Raw genomic sequence first — 18,574 nt, 5'->3', positions numbered from 1 at the left:
TCCATTTATGTACATCAGTTCCAGTCAGGGGCAGCCAATTACTGTACTGCAATTAATGTTACATACTGAAAGACAAGTTCATCAGAACGGCAACCACAACATAAACAGATATTTTAAAACCAAACGTTGCAAGTACTATTGGAACCGCATCAAAGTGTAATGATTTTAATTTACATATTTTGAAATCATTCTGTGAAGCATATTTTTGAAAGATACTTTCTAAATGGATGTGGATAAAAAAACCCTAAGTTATATATTGCCTCAGATTTTAAAAATTTAGTATTTTGGAACCATTAATTACATAGCATTAATTGCTGACCAGTCAACTATAATGTTACTCCTGAAGGGGACACACCTAAGAATTTCCAAAACTGAACTGTAACATTGTAGTGGGCTGACCCTGGCTGGATGCCAGGTGCCCACCAAAGCTGCTCTATCACTCCCCTCCTCAGCTGGACAGGGGAGAGAAAATATAACAAAAGGCTCACGGGTCGAGATAAGGACAGGGAGATCACTCAGCAATTACAGTCACGGGCAAAACAGATTCGACTTGGGAAAAAAAATGAATTTCATTTATTACCAGTCAAATCAGAGTAGGATAATGAGAAATAAAACCAAATCTTAAAAACAGCTTCCCCCCACCCCTCTCTTCTTCCTGGGCTTGACTTTACTCCCTATTTTCTCTACCTCCTCCCCCGCAGCAGCACAGGGGGACGGGGAATGGGGGTTTGGGTCAGTTCATCACACGTTATTTCTGCCGCTCCTTCCTCCTCAGGGGGAGGACTCCTCACACTCTTCCCCTGCTCCAGCGTGGGGTCCCTCCCACAGGAGAGAGTCCTCCATGAACTTCTCCAATGTGAGTCCTTCCCATGGGCTACAGTTCTTCACAAACTGCTCCAGCATGGGTCCCTTCCACGGGGTACAGTCCTTCAGGAACAGACTGCTCCAGCGTGGGTCCCCCACGGGGTCACAAGCCCTGCCAGCAAACCTGCTCCAGCGTGGGCTCCTCTCTCCACGGGTCCACAGGTCCTGCCAGGAGCCTGCTCCAGCACGGGCTTCCCATGGGGTCACAGCCTCCTTCAGGCATCCACCTGCGCTGGCATGGGGTCCTCCACAGGCTGCAGGTGGATATCTGCTCCACCATGGACCTCCATGTGCTGCAGGGGGACAGCCTGCCTCACCATGGTCTTCACCACGGGCTGCAGGGGAATCTCTGCTCCGGTGCCTGGAGCACCTCCTCCCCCTCCTTCTTCACTGACCTTGGTGTCTGCGGAGTTGTTTCTCTCACAGATTCTCACTCCTCTCTCCCGGCTGCCATTGCTGCTGCACAGTAACTTTTTCCCCTTCTTAAATATGTTATCCCAGAGGTGCTACCACCGTCGCTGATGGGCTTGGCCTCGGCCAGCGGCGAGTCCATCTTGGAGCCGGCTGGCATTGGCTCCATCAGACACAGGGGAAGCTTCTAGCAGCTTCTCACAGAAACCACCCCTATAGCCCCCTCCGCTACCAAAACCTTGCCATGCAAACCCAATACAACCTAAACCTCTATCAAAGCACATATATTGGCAACAAAAGGTAAAATATGATGAAGACTTCCTTTAATGCATAGAACAAGTTTTGAAAGAGCATGATTTACCATGTTAGCACTTACAAAAATGTCAAGTCACAAACTGTAGGTTTTTATTCTGAAGGCAGCTTATTTAGAAATTATATCATGATTATTAACCAGTTCCTGAAAGTTTTAAAACGTATCTTCTCCAAAGCAGTTGTCTTTCTCATCTCCTTTAGATAAGAATATACAATAACAATACTATTCCCTCCTCTTCCTTTTAGAGGATGGAAGATAACTTTTTTTTTTTTACACTGGTAGCGTTTAAAGTTAGTGGCTTGGCATAAAGTATTTGAAATTCTTAGTTTGAAAATAGTGGTGTTGGAAAACCAGGAAGAATGATCCCATTAAGCCAATTCAAAGGTGTGTTCAGACAGAGAAAAAGATGTCAATGGGGCAAAAAATAAAAGTAAAACAAGGTATTAAGTTCCAGAAAGCTGGAAAGCACTGTGGAGTACAGATAAAGACATATTAAGCATACGTAACGGGTAGTGTAAACCAAAAGGTATTTTTGGACCACACTCTGAAATAAGGTATTTCAGGACATACTGAGAGTATAGACCTACCTAAATTACTCTAGGTACACACAATAGGATTTGCTATATTTCCTTCTACATGTTCAATGTGCTACTTTCTTTGTGTACTGAAGCTATTTTTTACACATTATATTCAGATTTAGCAGTAAGTACATTCATATGTGTACCAAAGTTGAGTTACCAAAAAAAAATTTTAAGTTTTCACAGTGAAAACTGTTATGAGAAATGCTTTATCAGAAAGTCTAAGCTTACTTCGTTTGCATGAACTGATTTTTAAAAAGCTAAGTACATGTCCCTTCCATGGGGACTAGACAAAAAGTCTCAGAGTTGGAAGTTTAGACAAGCAAAACTATACACGGTCAAGAAAAATATCTGTAGATGTAAGTCTGATTGGATGGAATCTAGAGATACTCAGGTTATTCTTTTATCTTAGAGTACTAAATCTATGTAACAGTGGAATGGTGCTGTCTGGGACCATCCCTGTTCCCTTGCACCCACATGCTTCCTTTTGCTGGATCTAGCAATCACACAGCTGCAGGGCAGCTGTAGTGAGACGATTTGTTGGAAAACTAACTCAGTAAGTAAGAGACTTCTTTATTGATCGGTAAGCTTGTCTAAACATTGCCCTAGCTGCACCACCGCAATATAAGGGAAGAGGAAGGAGCACATGGCCAAGGGCAGGTGGAAAGCCAGCCTACACCTCTCACAGTAGCCAGCAGTTAAAATTACCTTCAAATGCAGCTTCGTACCCTGAACTCATCACTGGCTGCAGTAAGAAGAGCAAGGAGAAAATTTCAGGTCTTTGAAGGCCCGAAGTAAAGGATGAACAGGATTTTTTTCTTGAATTGCCAGTTACCCTGGACTTACCCAATACAAACTATACAAGTTGGAACAGCAGTTGGAAACCTAGGAGAGCCTGTTTACCATTTTTGAGGAGCTTTACTGTAAGCAGCATACAATAAATAAAGATCAGAAGCTAGGTCTAGATGCTTCAACTAAGGCCAGAAAATTAACTGTATTTTGTATCATCTTTGCCAGTAAGTGTTCAAGTTTCCCAGCTAAGTCAGAATATTTAAAGGCTTGCAAACTTCAGAGCTGCAGTGAGATACTAACTAATAATAGCGAAGAGACTAAGTTTAGAGCTCACAATCTCTAAACTGTGACTAAATACTTCAGAATTGGTTATTTTTGGTCAAAACACATGCGAAGTTCAATCTGGCAAATAAGCCATAGTACAGGCCCTGTAGTAAAATAAACTGCAATTAATTCATCGCTGCTTGTGTTGAAAACAATTTTATTTAATCTAAGGAAGGATATGGTTTTCTACTTGGCAACCATAAATCTAACAAATTAAACCACACTTGCCAGGACTATGCAGTTTTTGACTTGCAAATTTCATTCTTGATTTACTCATTAGACATCTTTAAAACATATTTTAAGATAGACACCAAGAGCAGTATTCTCAAAACTTCCTCAGCCTAACTCAGCTCAAAGCAACATAGATGCAAGTTTTCTACCATTTGCTGATTAAAAGATGGCTAAAAATGCATTTGGTATATCTGAAAATCTTACCCGTTTCCACAGAAATATGGTTAAAGAAAAAAAAAAAAAAAAGGTACCTGAAATGAATCAAACCCTTTTAGCCAGATGCAGAAAATAACAGGGGGAAAAAAAAAAAATACAAAAAAGGAAAGAGTGACTCAGCAAAGTATTTCTGAAGATATGATGTGGTAACTATAAAGAACTTGGCACCAAAGCACAGTAATGGAGAGATGAAGAACACGTTAACATGCTGCCAGGATTCATGCCAACACAAGAATAAAAATGCCTTTGGTTTTCTTTATGGAAAGATTAATGATTTTCTGTAATTTTAACAAAACAAAAGAAGGTTACTGATGAGGACAGCACCCCTATGTAGGGTAAAAACTCTTCTGAATGGATTCAACAGGAGTGCATAGTTGTATATGAGCAAAGCAATCCATAAAGACAGCATGTCATGAACAGAGCTAGTAATACATTACAATATGAAAACCTAAAAAACCTGAAGTTTGTTTACTATGGCCATTAGTCATTACAGCTAGGTTGTTTTTCTTTTGGTTTGTTTTTTTCCCCCCAAGATTTCTAGATATTTTTGCAAATTGCTGCATGGCAAACTTGGCTTAATTTTGGTGAACATTGTTAATCCAAGCAAAAACTACAAAATACTGAAGTAAATGTAGTATTGCCTTTAACTGCCTTTTTATGTTTTGCTTCTCTAGCATTTAGTTTTTTCAAGCTTGTTTACCCAACACTGTGGCAAAAAACAAAGAAAATGGACAGATTTAAAATGATACAAAAAAAAAAAAAGGAAGGGAGGTTCTATGGATATGAGAGACCAAAAATTGTAGTCTAACAACACTGTGAGGCCTGATAACTTTGTTCTCACACAGGTTTTTATTTAAGCAAGTGCGATATTTCTAGGCAAATATCTCAGAAATACACAGGAAAACATGGTTTATTATTCTGCTTATGGATCCACTAAAAATTCCAGGACTGGACCCAGGCCTTTGCCAGGATACTTCAGAATTTTAGAGTATGGGAAATGCTATTCTCTTTTTACCAACACAGTGCTAACCTTTTGGATCTATGAAAGCTAGTGGTAGAAATAAAAGCAGCTTTTAAATGTTGCATGTATTTTAAAAGCGGTAAGGAAATAAAAATGGAATGATGTAACATGAAATTAAGCTGGTTTTATGGCTTATAGGTCAAATCTGGCTCAAATTTAATCGTAGGTAACTTTCTGCACACTTGCAATCGACTGCAGTATTTGTTATTTGAAAACTGCAATTGCAAAACTAATCTTCTTTCTTGTTGATGCTTTACTATGTTTCAAATGCAAAAAAAAAAAATTAACTTACCTGAAAAACACAAATTCATAAAACATGACAGCCACACAGTAGCTAAAAGCTGCCATGACTGCATCCATTTGGAGGAATTCTGCTAGTAATTAGCTTACACCTCTAAAACAATTACTGATTTAAAAGAAGCTATATGAGCAGTCAGCATAAAACCAGGACCAGGCTTGGGCACAGAATTTTCACTATGGACTGAGACAACTGCTGTTTCACACTTTTTCAAATCAGATCATCTCTTGCTTGAGACAAAAAACACCCCCTAGACAATGCTATGCTAGAACCTGCATAAAAGGGAAGTTTGAGACTTTTATCAATCATGATCACATAACTTTTGCTTTTTTAGAGTTGGATTAAGATAATAATTGGCCTGCTACAGAAATTGATCATAGGCATTGCATGAAGAAGCAGCATCCACCTGAGACTGAACCACCTGCCACCACTTACATACTTGCACTCCTTTGTCAGGTCATCTCTCTCAGCATACATTGCTCACTGAAATGTCCCCCTTGTTATCTAGCGCTGCAAGATCAGAATACAAGTTTTCAACAAGCAAACTTAAATCAGCATGCTTATTTTTTCATTGTGCATACATGAGAAGGCCCATAAACGTGCAGACAAAATATGTAGCAGTGATAGTGCAGTTGCTTCTCATTCAGTTTTTGTCTATAAGCGTAGCACAAAGGTAACTCAAGCCTTCAGACATAAGCATCCACCTGGAAAGCTAGACAGTGAGCTTAGAGCGCATCAGCTATTGCTTCATGACTACTTGGAGGCATGATCTTAATTCTTAAATCTATCTTGCAGTTACTGTGGGGCACATACATGCATGTAAACTGTTACTCTGAAGTGACTGATATGCTGTTAGATACATGCCCGACAGATGCAGCATCTTCGTTTATCCTTGCCAGCTTGTCTCCATGGCCCTGTTCTTTCTTAACCTCTATGAATTACCATATTGAAAATTACTAGCTAAAAATAGCAGGCTGTTCTTACCCTGCAAAAACTATATTCTACCATTTGAAGCAGGATGAAGAAGATAACATTAATAGACACACACCACAGAGAGCACTCAACACAGAGCTATTCTAGCCATTTCAAGTCAGCTGCATAACATATAGGTAGTAATCGTATGTTTGAATTTGATTTACCCAAATCCATATGTTTAATAAAAATTCATACTCTTTGGGAAAATGTATATGAGACTGAAGTAAAGCAAAAATGTGGATTAGATATGTTACAAAACAGGAATGTGACAACAGCAAAACCTGGTATAACAGTCTGATGCCGTACTACCTAGCAAAAACAGTCATGGACTAGCATTTCATTGGACAAACAGACAAAAAGACAAAAGAGAGTGAACCGAGATAAGAGCTAGCAATGTAAAACCACTTCAAAATTAGTCAGTCAGTCTAGTTTGCAAACAGAATCACTAATGAAAAATTGGCTGTATATACTCTCTTTAAATTCAAACATGACATAACTCCTCAAAAGCCAGAAGCAAAGGGACACTTACATAACAGACAAGCATCAGTTTTTAGTTTCTCAAATTCCCAGTCTGACCCAGAATTGAATATCGATCCAGTGGTTTCTTTTGTTTTCGTTTCAGAGAAAATTAATTTAACAGACATAATGGCAACAGAATACACTTATTCATACTGAATCAGATCCTGGATCACTGACATGCTCATCCTAGAATGGGCCTTAGGGGATGAAGCGTAAAAATATTCCATAGGAAAAAAAAAAAAAAAGAAAAAAAAAGGCAAAAAAACAGGCATTGACCAGATATAGGATCATTTCAGCCAGGTAAACATTATCCTAGCTTATGTATTAAGTAAGGTATTACACATAAGGCCAACTACAGTCCAAGTTCCCCATCATACTGGCATTTCTGTAGGCCACACATCTGAAACAGGAGTGGACAGGGAAAAAAGGAATAGTGCTGTAATAGCCAGCAGTGCTTCTTTTGAATAGATTTTTTTCTGAAAATCACGTAAAATGTGTTTGTAGTTGTAACTGCACAAGAAGAACTGTTGCCATGGCAAACTAGAGAGTCAAATCTAAATCTCAAGTTTGTTCAACATGTCCGTGTTTCAAAGACAACACAGCGTCTTCTTGCCAATATAGATGTCATACTTGCATGTTTTTGCATAATTGAGCGACTGAAGTGGTCATTTCCCTATTTTTTTCCTTTCACTCAAATAAAAAGAAACTCTGCAGCCTAAGGCTCTTTGTAAAGAGCACTTCTGAAAACATATATTCAAAGTAAATTAATTTGCTAACTTTCCAAAGACTTCTGTGTGGGACATCACTTGCTCATGACAATAAAACACGACTTGTCTACAAGCATACAAACAGCAGCCCTTTTAGGAATGCTACTTTCTAGGTGGCAATTAGAATTATGGGAAATACGTCAGCTGAACTCCCCGACATTGACAAGTGGGTCAAGTTGAGGTGAGCCCAGTTCCCCTCAGCTCAGTTTACAGCTCCTTTCAGCTGACGAAACAAACTTCCTGTTGAACATCTCCTCTTCAGCAAAGTCACTGTCAAACTGTCAGCCAAGCTAACAGGCAGAGACACATGAGGATCTGATAAGGCAATTCTATTTTCCAAGAAATTAAACCAAACAAGCAAGGGTTCCGGCCTATTTGACTTCTTATTTTCTTAGTAAACTGTTTCTAAATCACAAAATACAGTAAACATCTCGGGATAGCTTTTTATGGTTTTTGTTGCTTACTTGTGAAAATATTAATACTCATTTAAATGTGTAACACAGTCTGATAGCACAGTTAAGATCAGACTGATCTTACTGATCCCAACTAATGAAAAAAGCTGCACCATAATCAGTAATTCAGGGTTTCCCAGATCAAGTTCATGTATTTGAAACAAACATTGTTAAATGCGTATGAGTTAAAAAAAGCAGGTATAAACAGATGTGCAAATAGATTAATATGAAGTACCTGGTAAAGCAAGTGTTTTACCTCTTAAAGTAAGCCTCCTACAGAAAGTAACATCCTGTACCAATTTAGGGAAACCTAGGAGAAATAACTGTACACAGATAGCTCTGCTCTGCAACAACAACAACGCAACAGACCTGCAGTTTATAAAGCATAACCATTGGGGCTGGAAGATGTGTTCTAGGATATCTGAAGGGGAAAATTGAGAGCCTGAATTTTTGCCCATCACCATAAATGTATCTTCAGAAAATGCATTACGTTTTAGAAATCTTCCCAAAGTGAGTAAAAAAAAAAAAATCTAGACCAAAATGAAGCAGCTCGGGAAATTTAAATTGTATTGGAAGACAGACTAGATGTATTCAATAATGATTTTCCCTTGAGTCACTTTTCATCTGTGACAGCTGTACGCTCAGCATCAAATAATGAAAGTTTGCAGAACCAAGGCTATGTGCCTAAGAGTTTGTGCTGAAACAATCTTTCAGCTTTCAAATATAAGCTATGCTTCATGCAGCTTTGTTTAAATCCATAATGCTTTAAATGCTTAATTCTTGTCATCCTTCCTTTGAGAAAACTGTAGTGATCAAATGTTCTGGAGAAAAGCTTTGACATCTGGCAGGAGGGCTGGATGATGGCATCAAAGATACTCTTTTTTCTTGCTACTACTGGAAACCTCTCCACATCCAACTTAGCTGTTGATTGTACCTATCACAGGTTCAAGTCTTTCAAAAGCTATGTGATTTTTCCAGCTACACTCCCTCAAAAATATTCTGCATATGGACGATGAAAGGGCAAATAAGCAGTTCTGCATTACAAAGCTGAAATTCATATGCAATAAGGGTTTTTTTTTGACTGAAAAGAATCAAAAACACTTCTGCACATGCATTTAATAGGAAATTTCAACAGAGAAATGCATATTAAAATGCTACAGAAGGCAGATGTGACCTGCACTGCATCCTCATTAAGAACTTGGTTTCAGAATTTAAAAACTAAATATTGTATTGATAAGTCCCTTGAACTCTAGTGTTATAGCTATGAATTTATAAGAGATTAAGACTTCAAATCTCTAATTTCCTTCTACAACAGCATCAAGGCCATTCTTTCTTAGTAGTATTTTAATTCACCGTTTATAACGACACAAGCTACAAGTCTGCTTCCTTTTGAGCGCTTAAGGGGGATCACCGGGAGGAAGACAAAAACAAGCCATTTTGGTTACAGATGAAAAGTGGCACCAAGAACCACATGAGTCATCCCAAGTTTTGAGTTCATAATTTATCTAAAGGACTGCACTGAAACTCTAATTTTAGGTAAAAATAACACTCTGATACAGATAAGAGATGCAAAACAATATTACAGCTATTATAGTTTTTTAAAATTGAGAACATAGTAGTTAGTGAAATAAATGAGTTTGCTTTCCCTATCATTATTTTATTAATATTTTTTACATTCCTATTTGCTCTCTGACCTCTTTCTTTATCAGGAAATCAGTCTCCAAAGGCAAGAAGCCTACACTTTAATAGATGGGACAAGAGAAAAATCACTCAGTTGTGTTCAGTCTTTCTAAAACCTCACATTTATGGTTTGCATTAGCTTTCTGTAAATCCTACTAAGTCTTTGCTGGTCCAAAAAATAATCTCACAAGATAACACATACATCCACCAGCACTACTTTTTATCCATAGCAGTAACTGTTTGGAAACAGAACTCAATCCTTTAGAGTATTTGATACTCTATATGCAAAGTAGATTTGGTTGTGAAAAACAAGTCACATTTCAATATTTGTTCAGGATTATTTAGGATTTTGAACTATTTAAGAAAAATTAGGATTTCAACATTTTCAAGATATTTAAGACTTACAAATAAATAGCCTAATTTTTCCTAGAATTTAATAAAAACTCAGCTTAAAAAAAAGTTAAAGAATGCCAAATACAGATTCTTCTTAGTGTCTTCCTATGACTACTACCACATTCTTTAGTATTTCTACTAAATCCTTTAATACTTCTCTTCTGTTATTGAACCTATCCAGATTTAGGCCAAGGTTTTTCAAAACTGATCAGTAATAGGTCAGTTTTGAGTGGGGTAATAAAGATGTTTAGGAGTTAAGATTCTTCACAGGAAGAATCTTCAGATGTCTCAAGAAGAGGTCTTTCCTAACAAAGCACGTACGTCCACAGTTGTGGAAAAAGTTCTCCTGTTAAAAACTTAAAAAAATTAAGCTATCAACCACTTTTGAAAATGCTGTCACGTGAAGGGCAGGTCACAGGTTAATCTGCCTGGGGCAGTAATACGGGTGGACCATCAGGTGAGACAGCACTACCTTCCCTTTTCCCTGACACATGGAAGTGGCTATCAGACAGTTAGTGAGTGGCCTGCAAGTGGGTCAAGAGAAAACTGGTACGTCTCCAAAGCAGTGTTCCGAAAGCCAACAGAAGTGCTAGCTTGGCTGAGGCCATAAGTAGATATAAGTTTTCTTACTTCATGGCACCCGTAACACAGGATCAATGATCAGGAGTGACAATCCTGTAACATACAGTAGCTATGAAGAACAGCATAGTGGTAAATGTCAAACCTATTGGGGACAGCCCAGCACTGTTACTTTCTTCTCCAGCACAGTCCCTAACTAGACAGGACTATGGCAGCCCACAGTGAGCTTTTACCCAAGAGACATTTTACACTTTAAGAGTGTCTACATATATATATAAAATAAATATAAAGATATATATAAAAATGGCACAGACAACTAAGCTAATCTCACTACTGTGTTGCATTTTTCCTACAGCAAGCAGAATATAAAGGCTGTCTGATTTCCCAAGTCAGAGTGTACTGAATATTCATATAAATATTGCAGTCTGACTATGGGATAAGGCATCATAAAATCAAGTTTTTATGTTGCTACATTTCGTAAGTCATCTTAATATTATCTCCAGTTTAACATTTCTTCTCTTTTCTGGATTTGTGGTCTAAGCAGTTTCATCAAATGCCTCCAATTCCTGTAAGATAGATTTGGTGCCATCTTTTGTAAATATACCGCAACAATCAGCTAGCCAGTCCCAGCTTGTGACCAACACAATACAGATTTTGGGCTAAATATACACTTTTAGAAGAGACTGCAAAGAAAAACAGTATTTTTAGTACTGAATTCAACTATACATGCAGATGTTTTCTTTTATACTGTATTTAGTAATTTCAAAGCATCTTTACCTGACAGAGCATCTTGTGCTTCAAAAAATGTGCTGAGACCTCCTTTCACATAAGCTAGACTCCCCTCATTTTTCTTATTGGCTTGTTTCTTCAAATTCACAACAGCCGTTTTGAGCTGATCAAAACTGAAAACAAACAAAAAAACCCCCGTGACAGTCAAACAACGAATAAGGTCAGCTAATAGATAAACAGAACAAACTACTTGGAAAATAAAGCCAGCTACTTTTGCAACAACTATTAAGGACTGAGTAATTGCTAAGGAGTGTGCTTCTTGATAATGACAATTTACTCCTAGTCCAAAGAGGTTTTGGTTTTCAGTTTTAATCCTAAATGGAGGGCTCCTATCACTTGTGATGGAATAGACTTCTTTATAATACAAATTAATCAAGAAATTTCTTCTAAACATGCAATAATGCTCTTGGTTAACTGTCTGTACTACATTAAATAGGTGATAGTACAATTCACTACACTTAGTACACTAGATTAACTACTGGGATGTTAGAAGTCTTTTTAATAATGACGTTTGTTTAACTCTGCAGCTTAGTTCACAACCCTTTTCACTTTCAGTTTCTGAATTCCTGCAATCTTTTTATGTTGGTTTGGACATGCAGTTCAGAACTGAACTGTGCAAAAATAAAGAAAAGCCGAACAGATTCCTGCTTTATGAAAATATGGGGGTTTTTATGTAGTCTACTGAATTGTTTTTGAAAGACACTTCAGAGGGGAGTATTAATTGCCAAATCATCATTGTTGTTTGTATGGTAAGTTTCTTTCTTAGTTTCCTAATATTTCTAGATTATCACCAGTTTACATTTGATTTCACATTTTTATCTTTTGCAAGAAGCTGCAATTATTTTAGAAGTCTTATGTCGTGACTGATTCTTCATTACTTGCCTATCATTTTTTTGTTGATGATGATGAATATGGTCACAGTAGTTACGCTTCATTCTATGGATGGATTCATCATAAAAGCACTATCACGAACAAGCTCAGAAATACAAGTATAACACATGATTTTCAGCCTTAAAGTCTTTTCTCCTACCTGCAGGCCAAACCCATCTTCCTAATACAAAAGAATCAAACAAAAAACTGCACTATACCTCAGTGAGGAGAGGGAAACAATGAAGTAAGGAAATTAAGACATAAGGCAATTCCACCAATACTCTTTGCCCATTTTAAACAGCAGTAGAAAAAGACATATTAAGAGAACAAACCAAACTTTAGCCCAGGCAGTGAGAAGGCTATCACCACCTGCTGGGAGACAAAATACACTGGTGCACTTACAGGCATTTTCCTTTTTATACTGACAATGTCACAACATTTTGCTTTATTTCCTGTTTCCATCTGCTGGACAGAAATCACATTACTCAATAGCTGGATTGGTCTACTTGGGCAGTAAGAAGTACTTACCAGCAGCATTTTCAAACTAACAAAAATCTGTTCAGTTCTCTTTTTAAGCACTGCTTCATGTTATCTGATGATCTAATAGTATGTCTAAATAGTCTGCTTATATTTGTCAGGATATTGCCAGAGGTAAAATAAAAAAATTAAAAAATCTGTTATTTTGATTGCTTAAAAAGAATTTCCTTCAAGGAAAAAACAGACATAAGCTAACCAAAACATCAGTGCACCACACATTTAGCACTCTCAATACCTGAGGTTACGTAGAGGACAAGAACTAAACCATTGCTGTGTGTTTCCGGAAAAAGAGCACAAATGATATGGGGCAGATAATCACACAATTGCAGAATATTTCTAAGACTACACATTTTGAAGTGGGAAGAAAAAAAAACAACAAACAGGTTTGCTTCTTTTTCATTTAAAAAGCTATTTATAATTAGATTCAAAACATGATTGGATTCACCCTACCTTTTGAGCCATTCTTCCTGTTGAGTTTTACACAGCTTTTGCACTTTCAACACTAACATTTAGATTTTATAAATCAATATATAAACTGAATTAATATGCAAAAAATCAGCTTTCATTTAAAAACAAAAATTAATACTTTTTATCCCACTGGACTGAGGGGACCATGACTTGAAACTGTTGACATGCAAAGACACAAATCAATGGAATTTCCCACCCCCCCACCACCCCCCCGAAAGATGAAGTACTTAAGCTGATACTAGACAAAGTGTTAAAAATGTTTTTTCTTCATAGGAAGCTTCAAATTTACATGAGAATAGACTTTCAGGTACTGACCCATTGGCATAGTACAAGTTAAAAAGGGGCCATACAAGCTGATGTAATTAAGTTATCAATTCATAGTACTAATGACCAGAAAAATCAGTGGTTTTACTGACACCTTGTCATATTAGAGATATAACCATTACATCATGCTGTTGTACATATTCCATAGTAATTCTGATTAAAAAAAAAAAAAAAAGAGTAATTTAATCAGTTCTAAGGAGTCATTTAATTCATTTTCTGGATCCACAGCATCCTTAAATGTACCTAAGCCGTCTATGACAGACAGCTGTCAAATCAAATCTCAGCACTCTCCAGTGATGGTTAATCTGCAGCTTTCCAAGTTACGCTGTCCCAGGGCTTAAGCAATCTAATATTGTTTTTAATCTGCATCTAACCTAAATCTCCCTTGTTGCAAACTGAGACAGCTTGTTCTATTCTTGGTAAACCAAGAGCAATTGATGGCTATCCTTGAACTGCCCACTACGTATTTCAGAACACGCATTCTGTATTAATTTTGTTTCTTTTCTAAAAGCACCTAATTCATTCAAGCTGTATACCCACAGATATTTATATACTCCTATTTTTGTGGCTCAGGTCTCATATCTTTCTTAAAGCAGTGGCCAAAACTGGGCAGAGCACTTCAACTGCAGCTTTAATAATGCCGAGCAGAATAATTATCCCCATATCTTAGATAACACAGTCTTGCTGATACACCCCAGAAGATGATTTGTACTAGACAGCCAACTGGTATTTATGGCATGTTACAAACACCAGATTGTCTTCTGTACTACTGTTGCCCAACCCCAGCTTTGTACTCTGCTGCTTGCCTTCCCCACACCCCTTAGAGCCTTGCACTCAACTATTTCACGATTGCTACAGCTAAGGCTGCCACTGGTTATCACGTCCCCTGCCTTGCCCGCAAGAATCAGATTGAGGGAAGCAGCACCCCTGATTGCCCTCCTAGCAACTACGTTAGAAGTCATTCCCAGAACTCTCCACACGCCTCCTGGATTGCTGCCCTTCCTGTAAATATCAGGGAGGTTAAAGTCTTGTACAGGAACCAGGGTCTGCTCTCTGGAGACTTCCTCAAGTTGCTCAAGGAAGATTTTGTTTACTTCCTCATCCCACTGCGATGTCACCCTTTCCAGCCTCTTGAACAAGCTCTCAACCATACTGCTACCTGCTCCATAAGGGGAACCATATACTTATTCAAGCTGTTCCTTCACACAAAGGCCAAGTTCCTCTCTTCTTTCCTGGGTATCTTGCTCAGAAGGCCTCTTCCCATCCATCACAGAACACCAGGTACATGAGCTATCCCACTTTATTCCAGTGATATGCTTGTCTAATCCCACACGTGGAGGTCTGGCTCCTCTTACTTGTTTCCCAGGCTGCATGTGAGTGTGTAAAGGCACTTGAGGTTAGACCCTTCCAACTGGTTTTGTAATTCCCAACAGCACTCCCAATGCCATCACTGAACCACGCATGTAGCACCGTGTCCCTTCATTTAACTGCAAGCTGTTAGCACCATCCCCTGATATTACTAATTTGAAGTCCTTGTCACCAAAGTGCAACCCTGCTAGCAAAGATGCTCCTGCCCTACTTTTTCAAGTGAATCCCATTTCTCACTAGCAGTCCTTGTTCTTTAGTAATGGATCCATGGCTAAAGAAGTGAAAAACGCTGCCTTTGAAACCAGCGGTACAGCCATCTGTGAACCTACAGGACACATCCACTACTACCTGAAGCTTTCCCCTTCACCTGTAAATCAAAGAGAATACTTGGGCTCCCATGTTCTTCACTTTTGTCCCCAGGGCTTTGCAATCACTCTTGATCTGTTCTACATCTCTCTTGGCAGTGTCACTGGTGCCCGCGTGAACTAGCAACAAAATGGCAACAGTCTAAGGGCCAAAAGTAAAGGAAATTTCTTAAAAACAACTACATCAAAAGCTGTTTGGTCTTTCCCACCTTATTATCCCCTCAGCTTTTTTAAAAACCTGATGATCCCCAGAGTTATCAGATTGTGACAGATAGAATTCATTTTGAATCACTCCTCTTTTAGTTACTTGATTTCAAAAGATGCTGTCACTACACGTGTATTAGGTAATAATGTTCTTTTGCTGTTTTTTTGGCTCTTCAATCTACCATCACTTTGAGAGGAAATTAAAGTATTTCCCAAGTAGATTAATGGTTATTTCTGAAGCTCCTAAAACCAACCCCCCCCCCAAAAAAAACCAAACCAACAAAAAAAACTCAACCCACATCTGTTTCTACCATTAGATAACAAAAAAATACTAAATAAATTTGCAAAGTGGTATTTCCCTTCAAAATGCTAATCAGAATACCCAGCTGAAAACAACAAAAAAAGGCTCATCATCTCTACTAAAAATGGCTTCCAGTATTATCTGAACACCAGCAGATAAAAGTTTCAGAACTCAGTTATACATGCAAAAACATATTTACGTAATACCTTCATGTAAGTACCTATTATGAACTAGATTTAAAAACGAAGACATTAATGATCAAGATTTTAAGAGATTTACCTCAAGATCTCACTCACTTGTCCAATTTCTTTTACTATAGCACTTTCCACAAGAGTTAACTAAAAGCAAACTGATACTACTAACAGTTTTCCTCTTAGTCATCTGTTCAGTGTCCTTATCCTGAGCCTCTAGTCATGACTTAAGTTAACACCTGGAGTTTCCACTCAAGGCTATGCTGCCTAACTTCTTGATTCATAAAGGGCTTTAGCCTGAAGAAAGACAACTTCCATCTGACATGGGGTAAAAAAATAATAAAAAAAAAGAGGCCATAAATTAGGTCTGGTTAAAAATGAAGTTTTCCTCATAACCACATCGAGCAAACTGGTTGATTCAAGTTTCTAGCCAAGCAGAAACACCACAGGCAGTAGAGACTACAGGTCTATTACTGTAAATGTCAACCACCGATGACACATCTATTGTATAATGAAATAACATCAAGTGACTTGCATTTAAAACAATTATTTAGATGATAGCAACAAACCTTGTTGTTGAATGATTCTCAATCAGGTACCAGGCAGCAGAGAAGTTTTCACTAGTGAAATCAGCACTCATCCCAGGAAACAGTGCCTCTAAATCTTTTTGAGGGAATCTGCCTCTGAAAAATGAATATTCATTTCTTCAGTGAGACATATTCTTGTGAACAGCTTACATTCTTACATATTTCCATTATATACAAACACTGAAAGAAATTCTGAGTTAAAACCATCCTCTTGCAAAACAGAATACACTGATCTGTCTGTTCATAGTACACAAAACATAAAGGAAAAGCGGGCACGTCTTGAGTGAGAAACAGCATGTTTTATTTGTTTTTATTCAGTCTTACAATGCATAAAGATAGCATGCGAGCCAATTCCTTGTGAAAGCAGATACTCTACAACAGTATTTTTGAAACTACAAGCAGCTTCTAAGATACTCATACAGAAAACGTATTCCATTTATTTCAAGCCAGTGTAATAAAAATATTTAAAGCACTTTTTGATGAAAACAAGACAATCTTCATCCCTCAGTCCAGACACACACTTAACACCTGGCCATATTCATTCCACCATGCACTCTCAGTACATCACCAGGTGTACTCACCACTCTATTCTTTACCACCAGCTGCATTCCGTCTTCAGAAACTAATCATGGCAAACAAGTTTACTTTTGGTCAGCCCTGAATTGGTCAGGCAGTTGGACTAGGTTATCACTGTAGGTCCCTTCCAACTGAAAGAGTCTACTCTATTCTAAAAACTTACTATGTCATTTTTGGATCACAACGTCAAACTCAAAAGTCAATAAAATCCCTCTCTGATGCTCACAAGCTAGGTGAACTCTGCCACACAAAGTACTCTGTACGCAAATGCAAACCTGCCGTACTTTGCATTTGAGATCAAACTTGGGTGGGGGTAGCAATCCAGAGTCAGCTATTGGAATTACACTTAATACATATGAAAAGCCATTTGAATGGACACGAAAGCAGTGATTTGTTAGTTTTGGTTTTTCTGTAATCTAAACATGTTTCAAGATAGCTAAAGCTGTTTTTATACAAAAACCAAACAGCAGATTAAGTGAAGCAAATCTAAAGGCAGGCACATTAAAAAGTACAATTATACAGAAACAAGAGTTGTTTTCTGTAAGTCTCTATTCATATCCAAATGGCCATTAGCACAAGCAGGTACAAAGGACCTACATACATAATGACATGGCACAGAAGTCTTTCATCAGTAGCACCTGATTACAGCAGGGGCATGAAACAATACTTTTTAAAAACAAGAAAAAACCCAAATGAGATGCAAGGAAAACTGATGACATATGAAAAGTAGAGAGACAGGGAAAATAGTGAGAGAAACAAATGTAGCAACTAAAAATGAAGGTCCCAACATTTCTCTGTATTCAATGAAAAAGTGATAATGTTAATATAAAAATTTATAAACATAAGGAGTGAGATTCAGGATCACCAATGACCTTGAATTTCATAAATGCCAGTTAGTGAGCAGCAAATGCTGATGGATGTAAGAAGGAGAAGAAAGTTTCAATTTATCCTTCCTTTAAAGACATTTTAAGATATCTTATTTTCCATTCAAAGTAGTCAAAAGTGCCCAGTAGGCACATGAATTTGCAGGATAGTACTTCACATGTGATACATGGCATGGCTGTCCAAAAAAGCTTTTATATTAAATCCACGCATGGTGGCATCTTTGTGGTCAACTACATTTTTTAATGCTAAAAACCAAAAACAACAAAAAATTTTCAGTTACCTCAGAAGAGACTCAGACCTTCAGTGCAAGCACTATATAAGTGCATGCACACGACAGAGAAGCAGAATTTTGTTCTTACTTTTCAGAACTCCAGTAGATCTTCTCAGAAGTCAAAAGAAACAGATATAACACAAAAAGCACACACACTCAAAAAATATACCATTACCAAATGCTACTTATTATTGCAAGATTGTAAGACATATGCATGACAGTTTAAGCTTATGCATGAGCTATACAATTCCTAGGGAAAAAAACCCTGGGTTTTATATATATATTAAGACCAATAATTTAGCTAGGGATGTAATAAATTCCTGCAAATGAGTTTTGCCCACAGACAGTGGGACAGAAATTAAGAGTTTTTTTCAGTTTGATGTTTGACTGCATTGAAAAGTTATTAGGAGCTTTTTTCTCAGCAG

General features: G+C 37.7%; 1 protein-coding gene across 1 annotated transcript in view; it reads right to left on the bottom strand.

Annotated features, from left to right (window-relative positions):
• EXOC2 (exocyst complex component 2) overlaps positions 1 to 18,574 on the bottom strand; it is a 132,467-nt gene that overhangs the window by 85,789 nt on the left and 28,104 nt on the right. The window contains exons 5-6 of the mRNA XM_050892365.1: positions 16,400 to 16,513; positions 11,191 to 11,315 (exon numbers count right to left, since the gene is read on the bottom strand). Of these exons, the coding sequence (XP_050748322.1) occupies positions 11,191 to 11,315; positions 16,400 to 16,513 (239 nt within the window). The remainder of the gene's footprint in view (positions 1 to 11,190; positions 11,316 to 16,399; positions 16,514 to 18,574) is intronic.

Source organism: Gymnogyps californianus, chromosome 2 (genome assembly GCF_018139145.2).
Source record: "Gymnogyps californianus isolate 813 chromosome 2, ASM1813914v2, whole genome shotgun sequence".
NCBI classification, from domain to species: Eukaryota; Metazoa; Chordata; class Aves; order Accipitriformes; family Cathartidae; genus Gymnogyps; species Gymnogyps californianus.
The sequence above is the reverse complement of the archived record's forward strand: the minus strand, read 5'-3'. Positions and strand labels throughout refer to the sequence as shown.